This window comes from Aptenodytes forsteri, unplaced genomic scaffold, assembly GCF_000699145.1.
Source record: "Aptenodytes forsteri isolate BGI_AS27 unplaced genomic scaffold, ASM69914v1 Scaffold15, whole genome shotgun sequence".
NCBI classification, from domain to species: domain Eukaryota; kingdom Metazoa; phylum Chordata; class Aves; order Sphenisciformes; family Spheniscidae; genus Aptenodytes; species Aptenodytes forsteri.
Window position 1 is genome coordinate 6,124,977 of NW_008795129.1, and position 22,479 is coordinate 6,147,455.

The 22,479-nt window shown below is 42.9% G+C and overlaps 1 protein-coding gene across 1 annotated transcript in view; it reads right to left on the reverse strand.

The window, feature by feature from the left end:
* Nucleotides 1–22,479, reverse strand: part of ARHGAP22 (Rho GTPase activating protein 22) — a 145,952-nt gene that overhangs the window by 43,382 nt on the left and 80,091 nt on the right. The window contains exon 4 of the mRNA XM_009277740.2: nt 205–333. Coding sequence (XP_009276015.1) covers nt 205–333 — 129 coding nt within the window. The remainder of the gene's footprint in view (nt 1–204; nt 334–22,479) is intronic.

Below are 22,479 nucleotides of genomic sequence, written 5' to 3' on the forward strand. Positions count from 1 at the left end.
CCCTCCACCCCCAGGCAAAAAAAAAAAAAAAAAAAAAAAATCAAATCAACCCAATCCCTTTCCTGCAAAACACTTCAGACAATCAAGAGCTTATCTAGGCATCTCAGTGATTTTGCAGTGTTACACATATCCTAGTATCACAAGAATATGTTTTACCTTGAGGCAAATGTTTTAATTTATGTGCATGTGAGCTATTTGCAATACCTCCACCAAATGGAGCCCATATAACCCGTCGGATGGCTTTCACCCAATCTTCCATTTCATTCTGGGAATTAGCCATGAGCAGGAAAGCCTCATGATTGACAGGCATCTTTTCCCGGTCCCCTGCACCACCTGAAAGACAGAATATAAATCTATTTTAGCATCTAAGAAAGCAACCAGTGTTTAAAACCACCAAAAGTGTGGGTAAAAATGGTCAAATGATTATTTTAATTGAGCAGTTTTACACACAATTCCTATTCATGTGCTGCAGCACCCACAAAGCACAGGTTAGTAAAAGATCAAAGCAGAAGTGCAAAATATGCACTTCCAGTGTGGGAACCTGGAGATGTACCTGCTGTCCCAGCAATAAGCAAACTGAAAGCACAGGTTGTAAGACCCTACAGGAAGAGTACGAAATGGATTCCACATACCTGTGCTGAGGTATTGAGAGATTTTTACCCAAAAGGGGGACCAAGTGAATCGTAGGACATTTTAGTGCTTGAGATGCAGAAGTCACAAGATCATCCACTTTCCCCAAGTCCCTAGGAATTTCTAGTCTCAGTATAGAAAGAGACCCATTCTGATTTTGGATCCAATTCGGAAGGAACGTTTTGAAGAGGAGTTAAGACTTGGGGACATGAATCTGACTCTTCCACTTGAAATAAGAACTTTAGGAGCTATTAATGTTGGCACGCAATATCTCAGGAAAGTACTGACCAGAATTATCAAATGCACAGAATATCAAATGCACTCAAGCTGTCATAAACATCTGTCACTTGTGGCTGCTCCAAGACTTACAACATTTTGACCCTTCTTTTCCCATTTTCTTTTTAGGTCAGCACCCACTTCAGTCAGTTTAAATCTTCCCCTCACCCCTCATTTTATGTTCCAGAGCTGGATACAACCTAACGATGGCCACACAAACACATAAAAGCTTTATTGGAGCAGCCTCTGTATAAAAAGGCTACTGATCCTGTCCAACACAGCAGCTGCATCGCTAGTGGCCTGGCGCTTCTCCATCTCCATGGAAACTGCCTTTGGCTTTGCTACAGAGATAACATCTTAGCCGTTGTGTCACTGTCATTTCCACGCTTACATGCCTTTCAGTACCTACTGGCAAGCTAAAGCTGCCAGCCTGCACTGAGCAGCTGAGATTGCCTGTCCGTGGAATTCAGAGATAAGAGCAGGACGAAGGTATGCGGTGGTTTCTGCAGAACTGATTTAGCGTACACAGAATGCGTGCCTCCTAAATCCTCACTAATCTGGGGAAAGGAGCAAGCTGGGAGCTGCCTGCAAGCCAAGGAAGTACTTTCTCTTGCTATTAATTGTTTCCTGGCCTAGACGCACTCATGGATCACACGCTGATTTGCAAAGCAAAAGGTAAAATGAGATGTGTTGGGAAGGATTTTGTGGCTCTCTGAGAAGCAATTCACTGAACTGGGAAACTGAGGCAGTCTTTCAGTAAAGAAGAGAGACAACGGCCACCTGGGACTAGGCATGCAGCTTAAGAAACAAAAGCCATAATGCTTTTTCCCCGCATATATCCAAATTCCGCTTCTTTCCTCATAGCATCTTCTTGGACAGTCTCCCATTTTGAATTTACTGAATAATTCATACTCCCTAAGATATATGTAGCTCAAGGCTAGGATGCAGGCATCTGAATAGATCAATGCTCCACCATACTCCACTGCAAGGAGGACATACTTCATCCTTTGCATACAAAACTGTCAGAGCAGGAAATTACAGTCTGTGAAACTCCTGTCACAGCCTAATTCCTTTACCAACACGCTCAGCCTCATGGTGAAAGCAGAGGTCACGAAGTCTAATTCTTGTACCTTACCTAGCAGACCTATTGCCATACCCTTTCACAACCAAGTATCTTACAGGAGATACGATCGCAAGAAAGAGGCTCTTCACAGCCCTCAGCACACATGAGAAACGGGTTCAGGAGCTGGCATCTGGCAGATAGATGGTCTGAGCTCAAGCTAGCTCTTCAAAGCAATGAAACAGTCTCACAAAAACATGTATTGTATGGGTCACAGCACCAGCAAACAACTGAGCTTGGTCAAGGTCAAACACAGATCCTGTTCTTAAATTTAAAGGGACCCAGCTGAGATCTTGCCCACCCAAGCCATGAAGGACAAGAAAAGACCAGAATCTTAGCTTAGAATTAATTACAGACCACAGATTTAGTCAGAACAGCTGAACTAACCCATATAAAGATTGCCATATGAAGCACAATAAGCAGAGAAGAATGAAGACTGCAGAAGTCCAGTAAGAAGTAGAAGTGGTGTCTCAGCATCTTCCCACTGAATCACTGTACCACAGGGGCCTGACTACAACTCCCCTTCCCCTAAGATGTTACTTTGGACCAGCCAGCTGCTTTCTAAACCTTTGTGGGCCTTTTTCATGCAAGCATTAGGAAAAAAACATTTATACTTCTATCTGAGTCTGTAAAAAGTAAAAACAGGATGGGGAAAAAAAGATTCCTGTACACACTAGTCCTGAGACTCTGCCAAAAACTACATACAGCTCCTTCTGTGGTTGGCTTTCTCCACTGAAACTTTAAATAGGAGCAAGGTCATGACCCTACAAGCTGCCTGTGGGAGAGTCAGTAGTGACTAGTCACATAAGTACAAGCAAATGAAGACAACTCCACGCACGGAGGCTAGCTTAGAAACAAGAATGCACTTCAGAATTGCTTCTTAGAGAAAGCCTCATATGTTAGCATGACATGAATATGCAGTGGCAAAGCATGCAGACCCACCTAATAAACTATTTTTCTTTTAAATAACGTTTTAATCATGTTCCTTTCCACACACGGCTGGCTCCTTTCACTACATCCTTGAGGCAACAAGCAGACCTAGAGTTCCCTAAAGGGCAGAGTTCAGGCATGTCTCTCTATGTTGTAACATTCAACAGGTTTTGAGTCTTAATAGTCACAAGAATGAGAAACAGCTAAATTCAAACACTTAGATCTTCTTAAAAAAAACCCAAGGAAACAATGCCATATAACACCTTCTTCAGAAGTCCAGGATTTTACCTGAAATTCACAGGTGCTTTCTTTTCTGGGCTCAGACCCAAAACAGGATCTTGTTATGGGTTTCGGATTTGAGTTGGCAACACACACTCTGTATCAATTCAAACACCCTAGTCTTTAGGAATTGTTTTAGGAAAAGAATTTTAAACCTTCCTGCCTAGAAACACTTGGATATGGAATTTTAGTTTTGCCTCTCACAGCAATATGAAGTTTGCATTCAGATACTGCATTCAAACCTCTTCTCTGCCACTAACGGAGCTCCAGCCCTTACTACGGTTGCCATTAGACTGTAACCCTGAAGCGCACAAGTGCTACTTCTACTGTGCGAATCAAACAGGGCTCTGGTTACTCAGCACCATGATAGGGAGGAACACTCTGCTAGTGATTTTAAACACAGACAAGGGCTTTTCATTCCCTTGAACAGAACTTATCACTCATCTTTAATCAAGCTCCCATACAAACAAGACTGGCCCTCAGAGACCAACTCTGTGTAGCTCCGGATTGCCACGGGCAGACATTCCAGTCCTTCTGCTCAAAGTTACTTTCATGTCCAGGCCAGAGGAAAAATGAAACTGTCTTCAAACACAAACAGAGTGCAAGCACCTCAACAGATGTGGGAGAAGCAGGGGGCTTAACTTTGGAGATGAATAGTCCATCTGCTTCAGCATTAACCTACGACCAGGGGATCCTGCATTCAATCACCTGCTCTACTGCAGATTTCCAGTGCACGTTGGACAAGATGCACTGGATTCCATCCCTATCCATAAAAAAAGTTGGCAGCGCTAACTCCCTCCCAGGTGTACAGAAACCGAACAACTTCAAGACTGGGAAAGGTGACGGCAACCATGCAAGTAAATACAATAAATGTAATAGCCTAGAAAGATTAAGGGACTTCTTTTGTTACTGCTCACCATCAAAAGGGATGCAGGTCCAAGCTGACTTCAACGCTTTGCCAACCCTGCCTCAAGGTACCTTTGTCAACTTGCTTTACATACGCTGGTAGGTATCTTTGCCTTGAGGGAACAGCATAGCTCTAGGCCCCTAGCTGCATTGCACGAATGCTCTCTCTTCCAAGCCCAGACTAGTTAAAGCTGGCAGAATTGCTCTCATATGCCGTCTGCTCATGCGGTTTGTGCAACTGCATTTCATACGGCCTCAGAGCCATCTGCTGCTGATGTCAGCTGTATAGCGTTCACCTCAGAGTAACGTGCCACCTCCCAATCCTTAATAACAGTCCTCTTTTCAGCTCTCCCACATGCTGCACAACAGGGAAGATTAAATACCGAAAGACTTGCTGAAGGTCAGATGGAGTGCTGCAACAGCAGCGGGAATCACAATCCACACTTCAAAGCCCATTTACTGAAAATTATTCCTTTTTTGACCATCCTTCTGGTATGTGTTCACTGGAAAGTGCAAAGCATAAGGCTGCCATTATGCTATATTTACCTGTCCTGCCCAGTGTTCCTGTTCAAAGAACCTAGAACAGACGTTCAGTTGCATCTCTCCCTTTACACAGCTGTTTCCAATGAGGAAACACTGGAATTTTTTGTTTGCCTTGAACTTCATTCACATAAGCTTAACCTTCTTAAGATTAACATTTGTGGAGCCAAGCCTTAGATCCCCTTTGTCTGTATGGAAACAGAAGTTCAGGGGGAACAGGACTGGACTTCCTAGTAGAAGATGTTCCTGCCCCATCACATGTAAAAGGAGGAACTTTTCTATTCTCAAGTAAAGCTGCTGTCAGGTTCTGCTGAAGTTGGCAGCTTCTTTTTTTGTTCAGACCATTTCCCTTCCTTCCTGGTTTGCCTTTCGCCCATTTCTTACATTGTTCTGCTTACTGATGTGCTTGTGTATTGTCATTATATCAACCCTACTGAAAATTTACACGATTACAAATGCTTGCGTATGTGTATATATTTACATGTTTGTGTTGCTTTGGTGTGGATAGTAGAGTGGTATTTTCAGTAAGAGTGAAATTTAGTTGGCCATGTGCATGCTGCTGCAGCGCGTGGGGAGGCAAATGGCAGCTCAAGGCTGAATTATGAAAGGGGTGGCTGGTGGGTAACGCAAGGCCCAGCTGACATGTTTGCCCTCAATACTAAAGCAAGTAGTGACAGGAAGCCTTTGACTGCAGACAAGCAGCAACAAAGATTTGACAAATGGACAAAAACTAGCACCCACAGCTGAAAAGAACTATTGCAATGATTCATCTTCCCTGACCTGCTCCTTATAATTGTTTTAAAGGTGAGTATCAGATTCAGGGCTCTAAGATCTCCCCGATAATGAAAGGAGGCGAAAAATGAGGTAGATGAAGTCTGTCAAGATTAAGGGCAGCTCTATCAGGGGGACTCTTTCTTTGCACAGCAGGAAAAAAACCACAAAAAACCCAGTCTTGATCTTTGGATTATGAAAAGAGACAAAAGAAATATTGGTGAGTAAGCAAAAAGATCATTAAGATTGCTTGGAATAGTCACTTGAAACCTAATTCCATTTCTTCAGTCATTGCCTTTGATTCTGGCTAATGCTGGACCTCTATCCTGAGCACGATCCCCCCCAACCAAAGTTTTCCAAGAGCCTGAATGTCTATCATACCTTCATCTTGGGTTAACCTGCCATCACCATGGAGTTTAAACTTCGCTACAACCAATAACAACTCGACTGCTTTTCTGCTGTTTTTTTCTGGATGATCCTTTAACAGAAGGGAAAACTTGCTGTGAATACAAAACTGATCTTGAAATGCTCCATTTAGGCTACTTGAGAACAGCAAAAGCAGTAAGAAAAATCTGAAATAGTCAAGGAGTAACAGATAAAAATAAGGAAAACTGACAGGATCTACAGGGGTATGATCTGTGAAGAATTGAGCAGTACAGTAAACAGTGATGTGTGCTTGCCAAAATTTTTGTATTTGTATCTATCTATATATCTATACCCTCTCACCCACCTATCTATATATGGGATATCCAAGTTGGAAGTTGATTTGGAAGTTGAGAGTAAACTCATGATCATACTTTAAAAAGCTTATAAAATTAAGAAAAAATGAGGTTTGGGGATTTAGTATCATACAGAGTACAAAAAAAAGAAACAAGTTTTGAATCAAAATAAATTTTTTGTGTCTCGGTTCCAATGGGCAACATAATAGCAATTTTTACTAAAGAAACATGCACCTTTATAGGTGAAGGGTGTTTTATTTCCAGTTTGGAATGAGTCTGGGGGGATTCTAACATTCAGCTTTCATTTGGTTGTGTCAATGAGGAAAGTGAAATCTTAAATACCTTTTATTGTACAGAGTAAGTTCAGCTTATAAATTGACATGGTTCAAATTTTCTTAGGTCAGGATTTACAAGCATGCACTAAAATCTCATTGACTTTTCAAATATAGATGCCTAAGTTCCTTAAACGCTTTTCAATCCACCCGGTTTAATGATAGTTACAAGTAGAAAATCATCACATTTTCACCTAAAAGTCCTTGCAGAGGATTTTCATGAGTACCTAAATGATTTTTAGATCCCAGATCTTAGACCTTATCCCAGAGAATAAAGCAAAGGCAGGCAAACACTCTAAAGCCACTGCTGTCTATAAACTAATCCAAAGGCCCCGTGTTCTGTTCTCCCCTCCCATGCCTTCTGTGGTTTCAGACACCATTAAACTGCTTTAAAAAAGCACCAACAAAGAGATTAGACCTCAGAACTGTGGTTTCTTATGCAAAAATTCTGACAAGACTTAGCATGAACAGAGGCACTACAACTTCTCTGTACTGGTACACAGACTACAGAAACCCCTTAGAAACCTAAGGCCAGTGCTCGATTTCAGTTGTCAGGATCAAGTATATGATTACTAAAACTATATGCAAGAAATGACATTTGGTTTAATCTTTGGCCTTTTAGACATAAAAATTGTATGAGGTCAAGCTAACTCGGTGTTTTTTAACTTCTGCCTGGAGATGCCTTTCTTGATATGTGTGTGACCTGTATTACTCTAGACTTATCTATTAATTAAACTGGTTAATGCTACCGGCCACTTCAAATAAACTAAAACTTTGAAAATAAACAAATGCATATTCCAGGTAGGCCACACGCTGGTAAGTGATGTCACACTCCAGGAACCACAGCAGACAGAAAAAAGATGCAAGATAAGAGGAAGGGAGAAAGAATCTGAAGTACTCTTAAAGGAAGAGCAAGTAGCATTGTGCACAAAGGTCACCTTGAACCCCTGCTTACAAAACCTGCTTACATTTGCTCAGTGTTTTGTAATCATTAAGTCTACTTAAGCTGATTTTTGTTTTTTTATGTGCTTCATCTGCCTTTGGCTGAGCTGTGAGAAGTTTCAGTAAAAACCAGTTCAGTCATTTTTAAGTTACGCTTCTGTCATTAAGAACATATTTATTGTAATTGTACTCCAGTGCTCTCATGCCTCCTTGTTTTCAACAATTTGAAATTTCAGAGAGGAGACTACTATGCTGCCTGGGATGTGCTGCTCACTGTGGCCACATTAACTTGGCTAAGGTGAATTCACAACTGTGGGAAGGCCATCGCTACTGCAGCAGCCCAATATTTAGGGTTGAGATGAGCCCAGGCATAATATGCAACTGCTAAGTACATTATTTTTTTCAAAGACATAGCCCCTCTCTTGCACCAACACAATTACTTTGCTCCATAAAAGGAACAGCCGTTAACCATGATAATACTGTCTCCCTCACTAGAGCGTTTCGGGAGCCTGTGAAACATGCCACCAGCTGTGTATAGTATCCCTATAAGCAAGCTGTATCGTTATTGCTTTGGGGTTTGTATCAGCTTCTACTAGCTAGTAGCAAGAGATGACATGTCTCCAACAAGGTCACAGCTAGTTTAGGAAGACAGCAGAACCATACCAAAGAGGAATCGCCCAACAATAATTAACATGAGGAGCAACTACTACACCAGCAATTGCTAGGAGCTGCATGACACCACTTCGCATCTGCTGCGACTTGTGTGTTTCATCCTGAGTGCGAATTCTAGAGTACCGATATTCTAATTACGTCCAATGATGCCTCAGGGGTTAGACTGTCAACTAAGTGACAGTTTGCTCAATTAAACCCTTGGCTCGACTCAAATAATATTTCCTGATAGGGGATTACTGTGCAGACTGAACATGTTCACTTCAAAACCTAGATCGTAACAGAGATAGCAGCAGCTTCTTAGGTGGAGTTCTCAGTGTGCAATGGCACAGTCACTGCCTCTTAACAGCAATATCTGCTGACACTAATACTGTTTTGCCTGCCAGGCAACAGATATCTGCCACCTTGGCACCAGCTTCTCACTGGAAAAAGAAAGTTCCTACTGGAAAAGAATCTGAAGGTGTTGGGAGCCCAGCCATAGTTGTGGTTCAGCTTCTTCCATTTGCACAAACTTGAGCTCGAGAGCTCACAAACCCCTTCTTCAAAATCTGTCCGACATGTCACCAGCTCTTAGGGAGCTGTTCACCTCGTGAAGTGTCTGTCTTAGAATGACAAAGACTTCTGTCCCTCTCTACAGGTGCCCTGAGAGGAAAAAAAAGAAAAAAAGGAAAGCCATTTCTTCCCCTCGCAAAAGAAGATCCTAACCCTGCAACAAAATCAAGTCTGTGGTGGTGATGGCAAGTGGGGATGACAAGGGGGAGAAAGAAAAGGTTGCATAGCTTTTTTCCCCCAGCGTGTTCCACAGACAGCCTTGTACTAAGAGCAGGCTGCTTTCCCTTACCCTCCTTTCTCCCACTTCAGAAAACTAACCCTTGCAGTCTTTTCTCAATGTATTTCAAACCTAGAAAGTTACAATGAGCCTAGTCCTTAGTAGTGACGAAGTGTGGAACTGCCTGGGCTACGCAGAGCTCCTGGTCATTTCACTGTCCTCTGGTCTGGATGGAAAGGAAATGAATTTTTCTCAGGCTAGCAGAAACCACACACTCACAAGGAGGCGATTCGGGTCAGCCCACTGGCAGAAGCTGTGTGCTTGCCCCGTAAGGCACATTGCAGGAGACACATCTAAAATAAGACAATTATGAATATGAGGGTACAAAAAAGTATGTACAAAAGACTCAGAAAACAGTGACATGTCTATGCAAAGCAAGCCACACAGTTCCACGTGGTTCTCCAAAGCAGCAAGTGCTCAACGCTTCTGAGGAACGTATCAAATTATATATTCCAACTGTGGTTATGTTTACACGCTATTATAAGGGAGGAAATTCCTTCCTGACCAAAGATGATGATACTTCATGCTTTGAAATATCTGAATGAAAATGACTGGATAATTTTTATGCATTACCATGCAACCACAAGCCATTTTCTAATTCTCACAAATTTCTTCAAATCTTTAACATTGAAGAGAAGACTTGAGGGAAATTTTAAATCCTGATGAGCAATGACTTACCACAACACATCAGAATGGCGAAGTCTGATCTATTTTTCTTTGACTATTTCATCCTGGAAAGATAATATCCAACTTCTGCATTCTTCTGGGGACTGTTGTGCTCACGTTTTCCAGGTCTGCTCACCAATAGGAACGAAGTGGTTCTCATGCCTTCTAAATCAGCCTCTCTACAACTATCTCCTCCTCCTCCTTGCCCCTCATAAGCCAATTGTTTCTTTCCCCTGCAGCTAGTCCACCATGAAACCAAAGACATCCTCACTGTATTTTTAAAGGACTACGTGGCTCCCATCTTAGCCAATGCTCTGGACTTTGAACTAAGGAGAATTGAGGTGAAGCCATCAGTCGCTACAGCTTAGGCTGTAGACACCAGGGCTTTTAGCTGAGCCTGTAAAGACTCCGATTCTCCGTAGACTGAATAGAGAGTTCTGCAGAAATTCAAGCCAACCAATTACAAACATTATTATTTTCTTCAGTGAAGTGACTGGAGCTTTACAAGCACAGTTTTGGCAGCAGCAAATAAATGGACTATCATTAAGGACTCAACAGTTGCAGACTTTGTTTTTACAAAAACGAAGCTATTTGTCGCATTAATGCAGAAAAGGGATTGAAATGCAAAAGAATATATGCTGTAGGCCTTTGGCAAAATGTCGGCAAATTTGGAAAAAACCCTTGCCAATATTAATGATGAGACAATGTAGATGGAAGTACTACTGATCTAAATCCAAACTTAAGAGCTCGGGGATCTTCTGATCCAAGGCCATAGTCCTGTTACAGTCTGCACAGAATAACAGTTTTATAGCAGTCTCCTCCTGTATCTGGCTATACATTGGGTAACCAATGAATCTTCTAAACATGACTGTGTAACACATAGCACTCTTCACTGTGGCAACAGTGCTCTTTGGCAAAAAGGAAAGTTCATATTTGTCACTTGGGCTCAGCACTGCAGCCACTCAGAACACAGCCGTGGATGGCTAATGGACTCAAGGTTGTGCTAATGCAAAAAGCGGGGGCCGCAATTCTTTGTGGTTTAGGACAATTGTCATTGAACTGCTAGCAGAACAATGCATAGAAAAATCAATTCTAATTTTCTCCACCCATTGGCAATGGACAAATTCATCCCAGTTAATAGCATTATCAAAAAGTCCATAAAAGTTCCTTTGAAGTGGTTAACCATTAACAGATGTAACCTCACTTTTCAAAAACATGCTGATTTAGATCCTATTTAAACAAGAAATGGAAAGAGCCTGTTAAGTAAACAACAACTCACCCTGAGAGACATCTTCAGTTGGTGGACTTGCTCCCACTGAAATTCAAGGGAGTGTTGAACAGAATGCTCTGCTCTGAGTCTCGACGGCTTTTGCAGTGGAAGTCCTGTCCACAGCATTCACTGCCACTACAGCATACTGAATACTAGAGATGTACCCTTCCATTGCATCCCACCTTGATGCTTGTATGTCTCCTCCACAATAGGCCAAAGGCCTGCACATAGGTAGTGTCTCTTCTGACAAGCTAAGATAGTCACCTTTACATTGTAGAGGCAGACAATAAAGCTCAGGTGCATATCATTAAAGGCCACAGCACAGTTCAGGATGGCTGCTTGTAAAAGCACACATAGTTTGGGACTATTGACAATTTTCATCACTCACAGCAGAACTGCCTCAAGCACTGCCTTGCAAGCTTCCACTCCCACAACACAGAAAGCCCACCAGCACCAGAGCAATCAACCACCAACCTGTTGCTGTCCAGCTCCTCCAGACAACAGCAGCCTACTTCTGGGCTGGTATGACCTTTCCCGTCTGTACATCTCAGTACTTGTGGACTGGGGCAAACTCCAGTAACGTGATCTCCTTCCTGCAGAAATCCTTGGACTTCTGCTGGTCTTCCTAGATCTGCATGGCACTGTAGTCTAAGTGTTCTGTGCTGGTAGTCTTCCTCCAGAATGGTTAGCTAGCAAAAGCGAAATCTTTGTATTTGAAAACCTGGATCAGCAGCCTCTTCTCCACTATGCCAGCATGCACAGTCTCTTAGCAAAGCACATTGTCACTTTCTAAGGGCTATGCTATGCTGCCAGGAGGTCCTTCAAACCATCTTACGCTCTTCGATAGTTTACAGGTCTTTCTCGTGCTTCAAGCAAAGGCTGCTGACCAAAGCTAGATCACTGTCATAGACTCTCTTTACTAACAAGGCAAACTAAAAGGATTTCCACAAAGGAGCACAGAAAGAAGACAAATGCTCAGGAGACACTACAACTCACAGGAACGTGCCCCAAAAGTCCTGAAGTCTCACATAGGTATATATATCACACTCATCTGAGTGTGATACTGCAACCTTCTCCTGGTGTGAGAGTGTATTTGCAGCACGAATGTTCACACTGGCTAGCCAAACTCTGTAACTACACTCCAGTTATCTCTAGAGCAAGGAATGTTACCTTATGAAAAATCTCCACTCTCCCTAAGCTTAAATCAAGTACCAGGTAATAGGACGGAGCAGGTTTACCACATGCAGTTTACACATGCCAGTTTAGGATTCTGGGGAAATCCAGCCATCAACATATTTTATGACGTTCAAACACAGAAGATTAAGTTCTTATCCAAGGAACAAAAAAGCCTTGTTCAACACATATTGTGATATACTACTCAAACAGAAACGCCAGCGTTGCCAGTTCAGCTGCTTTTGCCAGAGTGACATTAACTATACAAATTACATCTAATTACACAGATTTAGGCCACTGAGAACTAGGCACTTGGATGAGACTGGTGAGATATCACCATCATTGCTTGGAATGCTCTCTATAGGCAATATATTTAGGTATTTCTATGCTTATAGAAGCAGAAGGCCCATTCTGACAATGCTGACATCAGTGGCCCTGCTCCACAGATACATTTAGCCCAGTTGGTCCACTAAGAAAAATGAGAGCAGGAAATAGGGCACATGTCTCTGCCTTGTGACCCTCCTCCCTCTCCTCACCCTGCTCCTTTCTTGAGAGCGCAGAACTGTATGCAGCCATGGCAGGCAGCATGTGTTATAAGATTTTTTGTCTTTGCAGTCAAAGGCAGGATAACAGCCAGAAACCAGGATCTGCTCAGCCAATGACATGCTATATTAAAAAGCCTTCCAGCTTCTGTTTCAAAACAAAGAAATCTTGATAAGCCTGAAGCCAGCAGCTGCTGCCAGCAGCATGCTGCCTTCCTTACCTTGGGGACACCTGCTGAGCTGCTGCCTGTTTAATATTACATTAAAACAGCGGCTTTCCAGATAATGAATTATGTATCTGCAGTGAAGCTGTGGTATGCAGGGAGCCGGGGAGGACAAGGTTTGGAAATGGAAGAACCATTTGTGTTAATGGTCTGCAAGGCTGGGGGAAAAAAAAAAAAAAATCATTGATGGCTTTATGATTTGTCTGAGCCCCAGTCAGGTAACAGAGGGAATGGGGGGAGCATGGCAAGCGCTTCCTTCTCCTTCCTTCCCCATTTTTTATTGGGAGCAATCAGGTGAGTTTGAAAGTCCCTAAAAGGGCATACAAATCTAAAATGAGGGAAAAAAGTAACAGAGCTATAAGCTTGCATGGCTTGTGACTGCAGCCAGTTTTACTGCCCTAGCATTAAAGACACAAAGGTTACCTTTTACCATTATTTTTATTTAAACGGTCCACAGCGTGAAAACAAGAACCCAAGACAGCCGTAAACTATTGCCTTGGCAGTCTGATCTCTGCCAGTCACCTCTCTAAGAGAGAGCTCAATCTCTAGTCTCTGAAGCCAGTCTGCAAGCACTTGCCAAACAGACACAGCTCCTCCAGCCTTCCAGAGAGGAGATTTAAAAATTCTCTTGCCTTGTTTAATTTAAATTAGGTGATCTGGGTATCTAGGCATGAAAGCATTACCTAAAAATTATCATAAGGAGTGAGCATATATGCAAATGCATAGTCAAACATCTGTAAGCCTTAAATGCTCCTGTTTACAGATATTCTAGTCCTGTCCATATTAGAGTCTAAATATGACTGAAGTCTGATTCTCGGAAGGAGGCAGACAGTAAAAAGAGCTCTTCATATCACACAACCTCATCCCAAGACACCTTATCCTAAGATCAGCTTCATCCAGTCCAGTTGTTACCTCTCTGTCCAATTAAAAATATCCAACAGAGCTCTGACTGCCTTTTTCAGGTAAGAAATAAGGAATAGTCACACCACAGTAACTGCAAAACAATCTTATGACAAGTACATGCAAGTGGAAGTGATTTCAGTGTATGCTTTAGCTATTAACAAATAAATTGAAAGAAATCAAAAAAGATGTTCCATTGCTGGAATATGCTTGTCACATAGAACTAAACATTAGTGTTTCAGGGGAACAGGCACAGAGAGGTTAAAATTACTTTCCAAGGTTATACTGTTCATCAGTGGGGAAATGCCTTCTCTGTACCAAAAAAAAAAAGCAGCCTTCAAATTCCACAGTGATAAATTCCTACATACCAGTGGAGAACTGAGATAGAGAGACACTAAATGATTTCCAGTATGATATTGGCTAGTGACTAGCAGAGCTAAGAATGAAAAACAGAACTCCCACATCCAGGCACCCTGGATTAATCAAACATTGATTCTCGTAAAGCAAGGAATACTGTTTGGAAGGTCGGTTGTGTGCAACTGCAGAGGCAGTGCCAGCCCTAGAAAGCAGAAAGCAAAGTATAAGAGAGAACAAGCTGAACAGCATGAAGATTGTTCCCCCAGCACAATATGGAAAGCAGGCCACTTTCTCACCAAAGCAGTGCTCTCAAAGTGGGAAAGCCACATTAGAAGTTAGGAGTGTATTGTGTCTAAAAAAGCTGTTCCTTCGCTCAGCAGCCCCAGTGGTTGCCTGGCACCGCCTCTTATTTGGAGAGCTTTAACTGGTGAGCTGAAGTCACCACTCTCTCAGCGGCATATGCATGGCTCATTGAGAGCACAGCGGTGTGTTGGCCAACTCTGCCTCTCGAGCACTACACTTCTTGGCAGCGCTGGCCTCTCTGGCTGCTGAATCCCAGAGGCTTGTGGAGAAAGTGGCCTGGATCCCACAAAACCCTAGATACGGGTTGGATAAAGCCCCAGTTCCACTCAGATTTTAATACTGATGAGGGAGATTTGCACCAGAGCCACATGGCTCTGGAAGTCATTTGCTGAATGACAGACGCGTCTCTGTGGTGCCCTGCCAGCTCCTTTCATATCTCCAGGCCCACGCAGTCCAGCACACTGTTTCCTGGAGTCTCCGACTGCTCAAAGTGGCAGAGTGTGCAGCCGGAATCCAGTCTGCCTGTGGGATCATCCTCTACCCAAACACCTTGCTTTCAATCCCCCACACCTCACCATAACACGTTTGCACCTTGCTGCATCGCAAAGCTATGGAATTAATTTATTTGTAGGGGGTTTTAAGACTGATTTCTAGTCAAGGAACCAGTCCTAGAAAATAATACTCTCACTGGTTCAAACGGTAACATAGTTATCCAGCCCCTTTTTCAGCCTCATCATGAGGCTTTTGTTCTATTTTCTGTACTGGAGCATCCACCAGATATGCAGATAAGGAGTTTAATAAAACACAAAGGGTCAGGTCACACTGCCTGGGCTTCAGAGTTGGAAGTAAAGTCACACACCACCACAATTCCTAGGTCTGTCTAATGATGGAGCTATCCGGCTCCTCTTCCCTCCCCGCTAGCCCTGTTAGATTGAACTGGTGATGTATGGTTGACTGGACAAAGTATTAACATATGAGCAAAATCACGATGGCCCTTTTTCAACACGACTGTCATAGATGCAGAGCATCCTCATCTCCAGTCCTGGCCCCTATTTGCCTCGAACACACAATGTTGTATGGACTGAACGCTTCCTTTCACTGAGATAGCCTCTCTCAGCTTCCCCAATGCACATAAAACCACCCACCCTGCAAGCACATCAGAGGAGGTAAACAAATCAAGCACAGACAGAAGGGAGCAGGAAAGGCAACAGAGCTCAGGCCCAAATCCTGCCTTTAGCATGGCCACCCCTGGGGGTCCACACAGACAGAAGCTCTGAGCATACTAAAAGCAGACACTGAAAGTCTCGTAGGCCGATATTGTGCAAAATGACCCAATCAGCAGCCTTCAGATATCCTGAGGTTGCTGGGTGTGGGCTGCTCTTCTCAGGCAGCAGCTAACAGACTCCCTCCCAGGAGTGGCAGCCACATCACTTGTCGTCTGTACATGGCATTTTCCCTGGCTGCTCCATTTGCTGAAGACAAAGAGCGAGCCCACGACATTAAAGAACACCCCCCTCCTTTGAAGCTGAGATTGTTTGGCTCGCCTGGCTACAAACTAAAACTGCGCCTTAATCATCCAGCTTTGAAGTCCTGTAAATCTACAGCTGCAGCAAAGGACCACTTGGCAATAAAACATTTGTTATTAATTTTTTTGAATTAAAGAGGAAGAGGCTTTGCTGGAGCTGAAACTTTCTTTTTCCCCCCACTAGAAATCAAGGGGCAGGTGAAAAATCAATGGTGACTTGCCAGATCAGAGACAATTCTGACTGTATGACATTTTATAGCCCAGTTTTGAGTAGTGTTGAGCCAGTGCTCAGTGAATGGCCAAAGGAAAACAGAAATTTTATTGTAGGAGGGCACATGAGAGAACAGTGGGTTTTAATAACAGGCTGCAGAGGTTGAGAAGTGTTTTTCATTGGTTTGATGTCTTATTTAAGGTGTGTGAGGGGATGTAACTGATAGGAGTTTGATGGTGCTTAAAACTGGTAATAGGAGAAATAAAGAAGCCCTTACTTGTATCTTTCCAGAATCTGTCATTGCTGTAGGTTTTACCAGAGGGTCAGAGTAGGCTAAGGATACATCACCAAATGAGACCTGCGGGAAATCTCCATAGGCACAACAGTCTGCAAAGCAAAGGATGTACAGCAAGAGAGAACATTGTACTTGGTTTGGCTGCTTCATTTCAGGGGTGTCTGGAAACTCTCTCAACCCCCACAAAAACAAATAGAGAATTAATCCAAAAGACATTGTAGCCTGGGCTGGAATACTAGTGAGAAGATAAAATGGAGTACAGTGAAAATAAAGCTCACTTGGGGAGAACCAGGCTTCAGCTACCACTTGGTACAAACATTGTCCAAACAGCTGGGAGGCAAAACCCTGCACTGCCTGGGGCTTCAGGCTATAAGACTTTGGAGAATCGGGCCCCAGTTCCCAGCTCTGCTGGCCACTTCCTGTATTAATCTGGGCAGGTTCCCTCTCAAGGCTGAATCAGGAGTGTTTATCTGGGACTTTTCTTTCCCATGCGACCAACATGGCCAAGTTTCTGGCCATGAACTTGTCCACAGCCCAGCTCCTGTCCCTAGGCCATCTGAACCTGTAGGAGGAGAGATCATACACAAACCCCACTGCTCTTGCTGGCTTGCTCCTTCCCTGTTCAGAGACATGGAGAACAGCAAGGACAGACCCACTGGAGCCTGTGGCTACTATAGCTTTTATGCAACCGCACTTTTGATGCTATGCCTAGGGCACTCTGTAATCATTTAATGCTTTTTAACAACCACATTTACTTATTGGGAAGGATCTCCTTACTCAGATCACAGTAAAAACCTCTGCAAATGAACTGTTTTCTGTAAGGGAGCTAGAAGGGATTGCCTCAAGTAATTGGATGGAAAGTGGCTCAAAAACTGGCAGGAGTCCAGCCTCTTCAAAGCAGCATTAGTGATAGACTGATGTTAAACAGCTCATGGAGATGCCCAGCTCCCTCAGCACTCCCTACCCAGACACATAGGTTCTCCCTTCATGCTTTGGTACTTCCTTTCCCAGACTGTCCTGGAAGCAAGAAAAGAAAGGTTAGCACAGAGCAGAATGGGCATCAGAAGGAAGCAGGATCTCTATCCTGCCAGCGTGCCTGGACCAGGAGGTATTCTGGACACCTAGATGGATTTCACAGATCAGAAAGATTTTGGCAGAAGCAGGCTCAGAGGGGCAACACCCTCTACCCTCTTTGGCACACTAAGATGCTTTTAGGGAAAAGCTATTTGGGGTGTTCAGTTAGCTGAAAATTTTCATGTTGGTAGTGACTTACTAAGAACATTACTGGTTGCTGTTGGCTGAGCTTCCCTCAGTCACCTCTTAAAGGCCCAGATTACGCCCATGTTGATTCTGGTTTAAAAATGGTCACTTCATAGCCCCCTCTTGTTTGCATAGGCTGGGCACCAAGCTACTGCTCCTGGTTCCTCACTGCTTTCCTACGCACACAAGACTTTCTCGCAAGGCTGAGCTCTAGGGCTAGGCAAATGACAGCCACTGCACCGTGGCAGCTCCCAACAGATGCAGCACCACTGAGTCTATACCTACAGCTCCTACCCCTGCCTGCTGCTTCTGGAGGCTTAGCTCTCTCTCACACCACTACAGCATCTGCCCCCAGATGGGTGGGAATGCCAAATCATACCAGGGCAACAAGGATCAGCTGACTAGGCAAAGGATTGAGCAGTGAGTGACTGCTCCTCAGCTTCAAACTGTAACCCTCAGAGGGTCACACTGACCCGTGCTAGATGTCTAAAGCTGGGCTCCAAGCTTAAAGGAACTGCTGTGCGTCTAATAAATCACAGCTTCTTACCACAGAGAGGCAGGGAACATCTCACAGCAAACAGACAGGCATTCAGCAGGATGCGCACACCCTGCTCTTGTAGCAGGCATCAGGGCTGGGCAAGTTTATCTTCAGGTGCACCTGCCAGAATAACCTTACCTTTCCTGGCTGTACCATCAGCCCTTTCCTGCAATGTCTGCCGCAGACACAGGTAAAGCAGACACCTTTCCTCAGTGGCTGTCTAGAGCGACATTCCTACTGTGGCACATGCTATAAGGGGAAGAAGCACTGGTCAGCTGAGTGCCCCCAGCAGATGAGCAAAAAGAGGGAGAAAAAATTGTCCTATGCCCCCTTGTCAAGCAGCATATATATGTACGCACATACAACAAAACTCTAAAAAAAGAACTTAGCAAAAGCAAATTAAGAATTCAATTACAATCTTTTCTCCTTCTTTCTAATAAAAACTTTGCTGACATGATTCTATCCTTAAGAATCCCTGAATGATTGTGTAAATTTGTATACATGCGCACACATTTTGCTCAACAAAATACCAAAAATTTGGTACCAGCACCCACAGATCGGCTTAACTCAGTTCCCACATCTCAACTGCTAGTTCTTGTTGTGCAATCCCCTTTTAAAATAGGAACCCAGTAGGAAACAAAGGTAGGTTAAAGAAAGCAAATTTGCATTTCTTAAAAAAACTTTTCTTCAGCTTTATACCTGCGATGAAAACCTATACAATTCCACCTTCTAGCTATGCCTTAGAAACAATTGATATCCAAACAAGGAATTAGGGAAATGCATATAATAAATACGTGTGCATATATATATATATGCTTAGCCAGGTAAGCAAGTCAGATTCCTCTTATCCCCTGGAATTGATGCATGTCCCAGCTACAAGAAATCACTGCTCTTTGCCTTTATGCAAAACCCACATCTGGACTGCTGGCTAGATAACAAATATCACAATAAAGACACATGCAATGAAACAAGAAAAATACAAGCAATATATTTCTCTATTAGGAGTTTATTACGTTGTCAATTTTTATAATGCTAGAGGCAAACTGCTCTCTTGAAGAGTTTTATATCTACCTGGAGGTAGAACAATCACATTTCCTGGAAAAGCCCACACAGCCATTCTCAAAGCGAACCTCACAACAGTGAGCTGAAAATCTGTGTGGAATCATGCACTCGGGTAGCCCTACATCGGAAAGATGCTAAGAAGAAACATGCTTTTCCTTCACTTAGTATTATTTATTTTAAGTTATTATTTCAGTGTAGATTTTTAAAAAAATACTCCTTTTGGACAACAGAAACAAAAATACTAAAGCATTGCCCAGCTGTCTACCTAAACTTATCTGGAAAAACAAATGTACACAGACATTCTGTTGCTGTTTTGTTCTTCATTAGGGATTCCATCCCTGTGCAAAACATATGCTCCATGTTTAAAGGGTTAAACATTTTCCCGCTTAGTCGGCTTTACTGAATGTAAAATGCAAGATAATAACATACACTGTATCTTGAACCAAAAATGCACACAGCATAATAAAACCCCCTGTGCTAACCGACCGGCAGTATGAATAGACCCATTCCCACTGCTTGTTAATTCAAAATAAATCCTTTACTGTGATTTAAAGCAAAACAGACAACACTAAACACACCAAAAAAATAATGACTTACCCTTTCGGAGACACTTGCTTTTCTTAAGATATTTGGCAGTAAAAAATGGCATGGCTGCAACACTAAGGTTTCAGCCAAAGCTGACCTTTTATTACCAACTGCTAAGAGCAAAATGACTGGACCAAAGAGAGAAAGCAAATTTTTATACCAGATCTTTAAAATGCTCAATGATGAGCAAAGGGAATTCAGAGTGGGATAAAGTATGTCAAGTTGCACGGTGGGGATTGCAGATATCTTTCTGCTCATTAGCACTGCTGTTCGAGTTATTTAAAGTGTGCTCGGGGGAAATGAGGACAATTTCCATGACAATATGTACAGTATCATATAAGGAGGAAGCATTTTTTTCAGGCAGAACTTCTGCATTACTCAGCTGCTACAGCAACCACCAATATGTTGAGAGGAAAGAAAAAAAAACACATCAGGTTTGGATAACATAAAAAACCTGATTCTATTAACCAGTTCTTGTCTAAAGTGGAAAATGTATCACTATAAACCTCCCATGTCAGGTCACTGGGCTATCCCCTCATTTTCTTCTTAGGCACTGCTGGAAAAAATGAAGCCTTGCTAAGCAGTTAAAGAAATCATCAGGAGGTTTTGATTCCAGACAGTCATGCCACTACCCTGTGCCTCAGTTTCCCTATCTTGCAAATGGGGTGACAATACAGCCATGTTTGTATTTGTAAAAATCTTTGAGGCTCTTGGGCAGTAGGTACTAAGAGAAGAACAAGTCCTTAACCCCATTGCTTTGCCCTCCATGATTATGGCTGTTTATTTTTCCTCACTCTGCCATGCTGCTTTTAGGACCAAAGGCCACCTAAAAATCTCTTGCTTTTATTCAGCCAGGATGATCTGATCTGGAAATTCAGTCCTATTCTTGTTGCTTCTGCTGCCTCTCTGGAGAACTTAAGGCAGTTTGGTACTGACTTCATATCCTTTCTGATTCCATAAAGTTGGGACAGTACATTTAATGGCAATGACATTTATCCACGTTTGCCTCCTCCTAGTCATCTGCCTCTAACTCACTCAACCACAGCATATTGCTTGGGCAGGCAACACCTCTACCCTCGCTCCTTGGAATATAAAGGACAATGCCAGAGATTTGCCTACGCAGTCTCGGACACATCAGTTTCTCTATGCCTCAAGTCTTCCTACGTGTAATGACTAGAAGATGGGACTCACTCTTTAAAAGCTCATGGACTTGTCATGGAAAACGTGTAAAAGCAAAAGATGTATACTTCCGTGGGTGCTTCAGCTCTTGGCTTTTACTGCTTTGGGCCTTTGGGATACTGCCAAGTCATCACTGCACCAAGATGCAAGTAAGCAGTTACCTGAAAGGGAGAACACTTATAACCTATAACCAATAACCTATTGACTGGCTGGATTTGAAGTCAGCTTTCTAGACCAGCAAAGTAAGTGATCCAAATGAAACTACTACTATTCTTATTAAGTAAAAGAATATACAATTCTATAATGAAGACTGTATAAACTGTACACTCCACAATGTAGAGAGTTAATAGCAGGGCCTTTTCTTGAACGATTTGTTGTCAGTGCACAATTTTTTTTTTTTTTTAGGAAAGCCAAGTTTCACGCTTGAGGCGATTTTTTGTCAGTGCACAATTTTTTTTTTTTAGGAAAGCCAAGTTTCACGCTTGAGGAAAATCCATTCAGCGTGCAATCTGAAAAACTTCACCATAGTTTAGTATTCATAAATCCTGTGATGCCTAATAGGTGTGATGTATCTGTACCACCATACCAAAAAAACAAGCCTCTGCTCTTTCATTAGACAGTTTGGAAATCAGCTGACAAGCTTTCAGACACACAAACAATTCTTCCATAGCAAACTTCAAGCTAAGCTCAGGTTAACTTAATTATGTTAACCTATTTGAGCAAAAGGGTACTTAAGCACATATGGAACAGAGAGAAACAGTAGAGGTGAGAAAAGAGTCCCTATGAGCCAGTGACACAGGCAATTGCCACCTGTGAATCACTGCAGGCTGTGGGTTGGACTTGGGGAATTCAGATGATCTTGGAATGGGGGGGCCAAGCTAGTTACTGTCCTGCCCTCGGAGACGGCACAATACCATCTGCTTCAGAAGCTGGAAAAATCTTGCACACATTAATGTGCATGTACCTACTACATCTGTTCCATCCATGATCAGACTGGCACACATCTCTCCCCCAAAGACTGGGGGACACCACTATGTGTGAGTATGGAAGGAATTGGTCTAGTAAAGCTTATCTACACCATATTTAATCTGGAAACAATGCTTGATCCTAATCTCATGTTGTCAAAGGTGACTCAGACTTTCTCCCAGATATAACACAATTTATGGCCTCCCAAATCTTTCCACAGATACCTGGAAATGTTTGGGGTGGGGGGCGCTTTCCATCACTGCTAATTCCTTCCCGAAGACACCAAACAAAGATTTACACCAGAATCTGGTTATTTTGAAGGAGAAACTCAGCAGTCAGGATGAACTCTCTGAGTTTATCCCTGAACCTCATGACACTTCTTCCTGCTGTCGTTGTGTGGGAAAAGATGTCAAGCCCAAACAGCCCTTGGAACATCCCCTCTATCCTTCAGCTTCCTCTTTGCCAGCAGACATGCCCCAC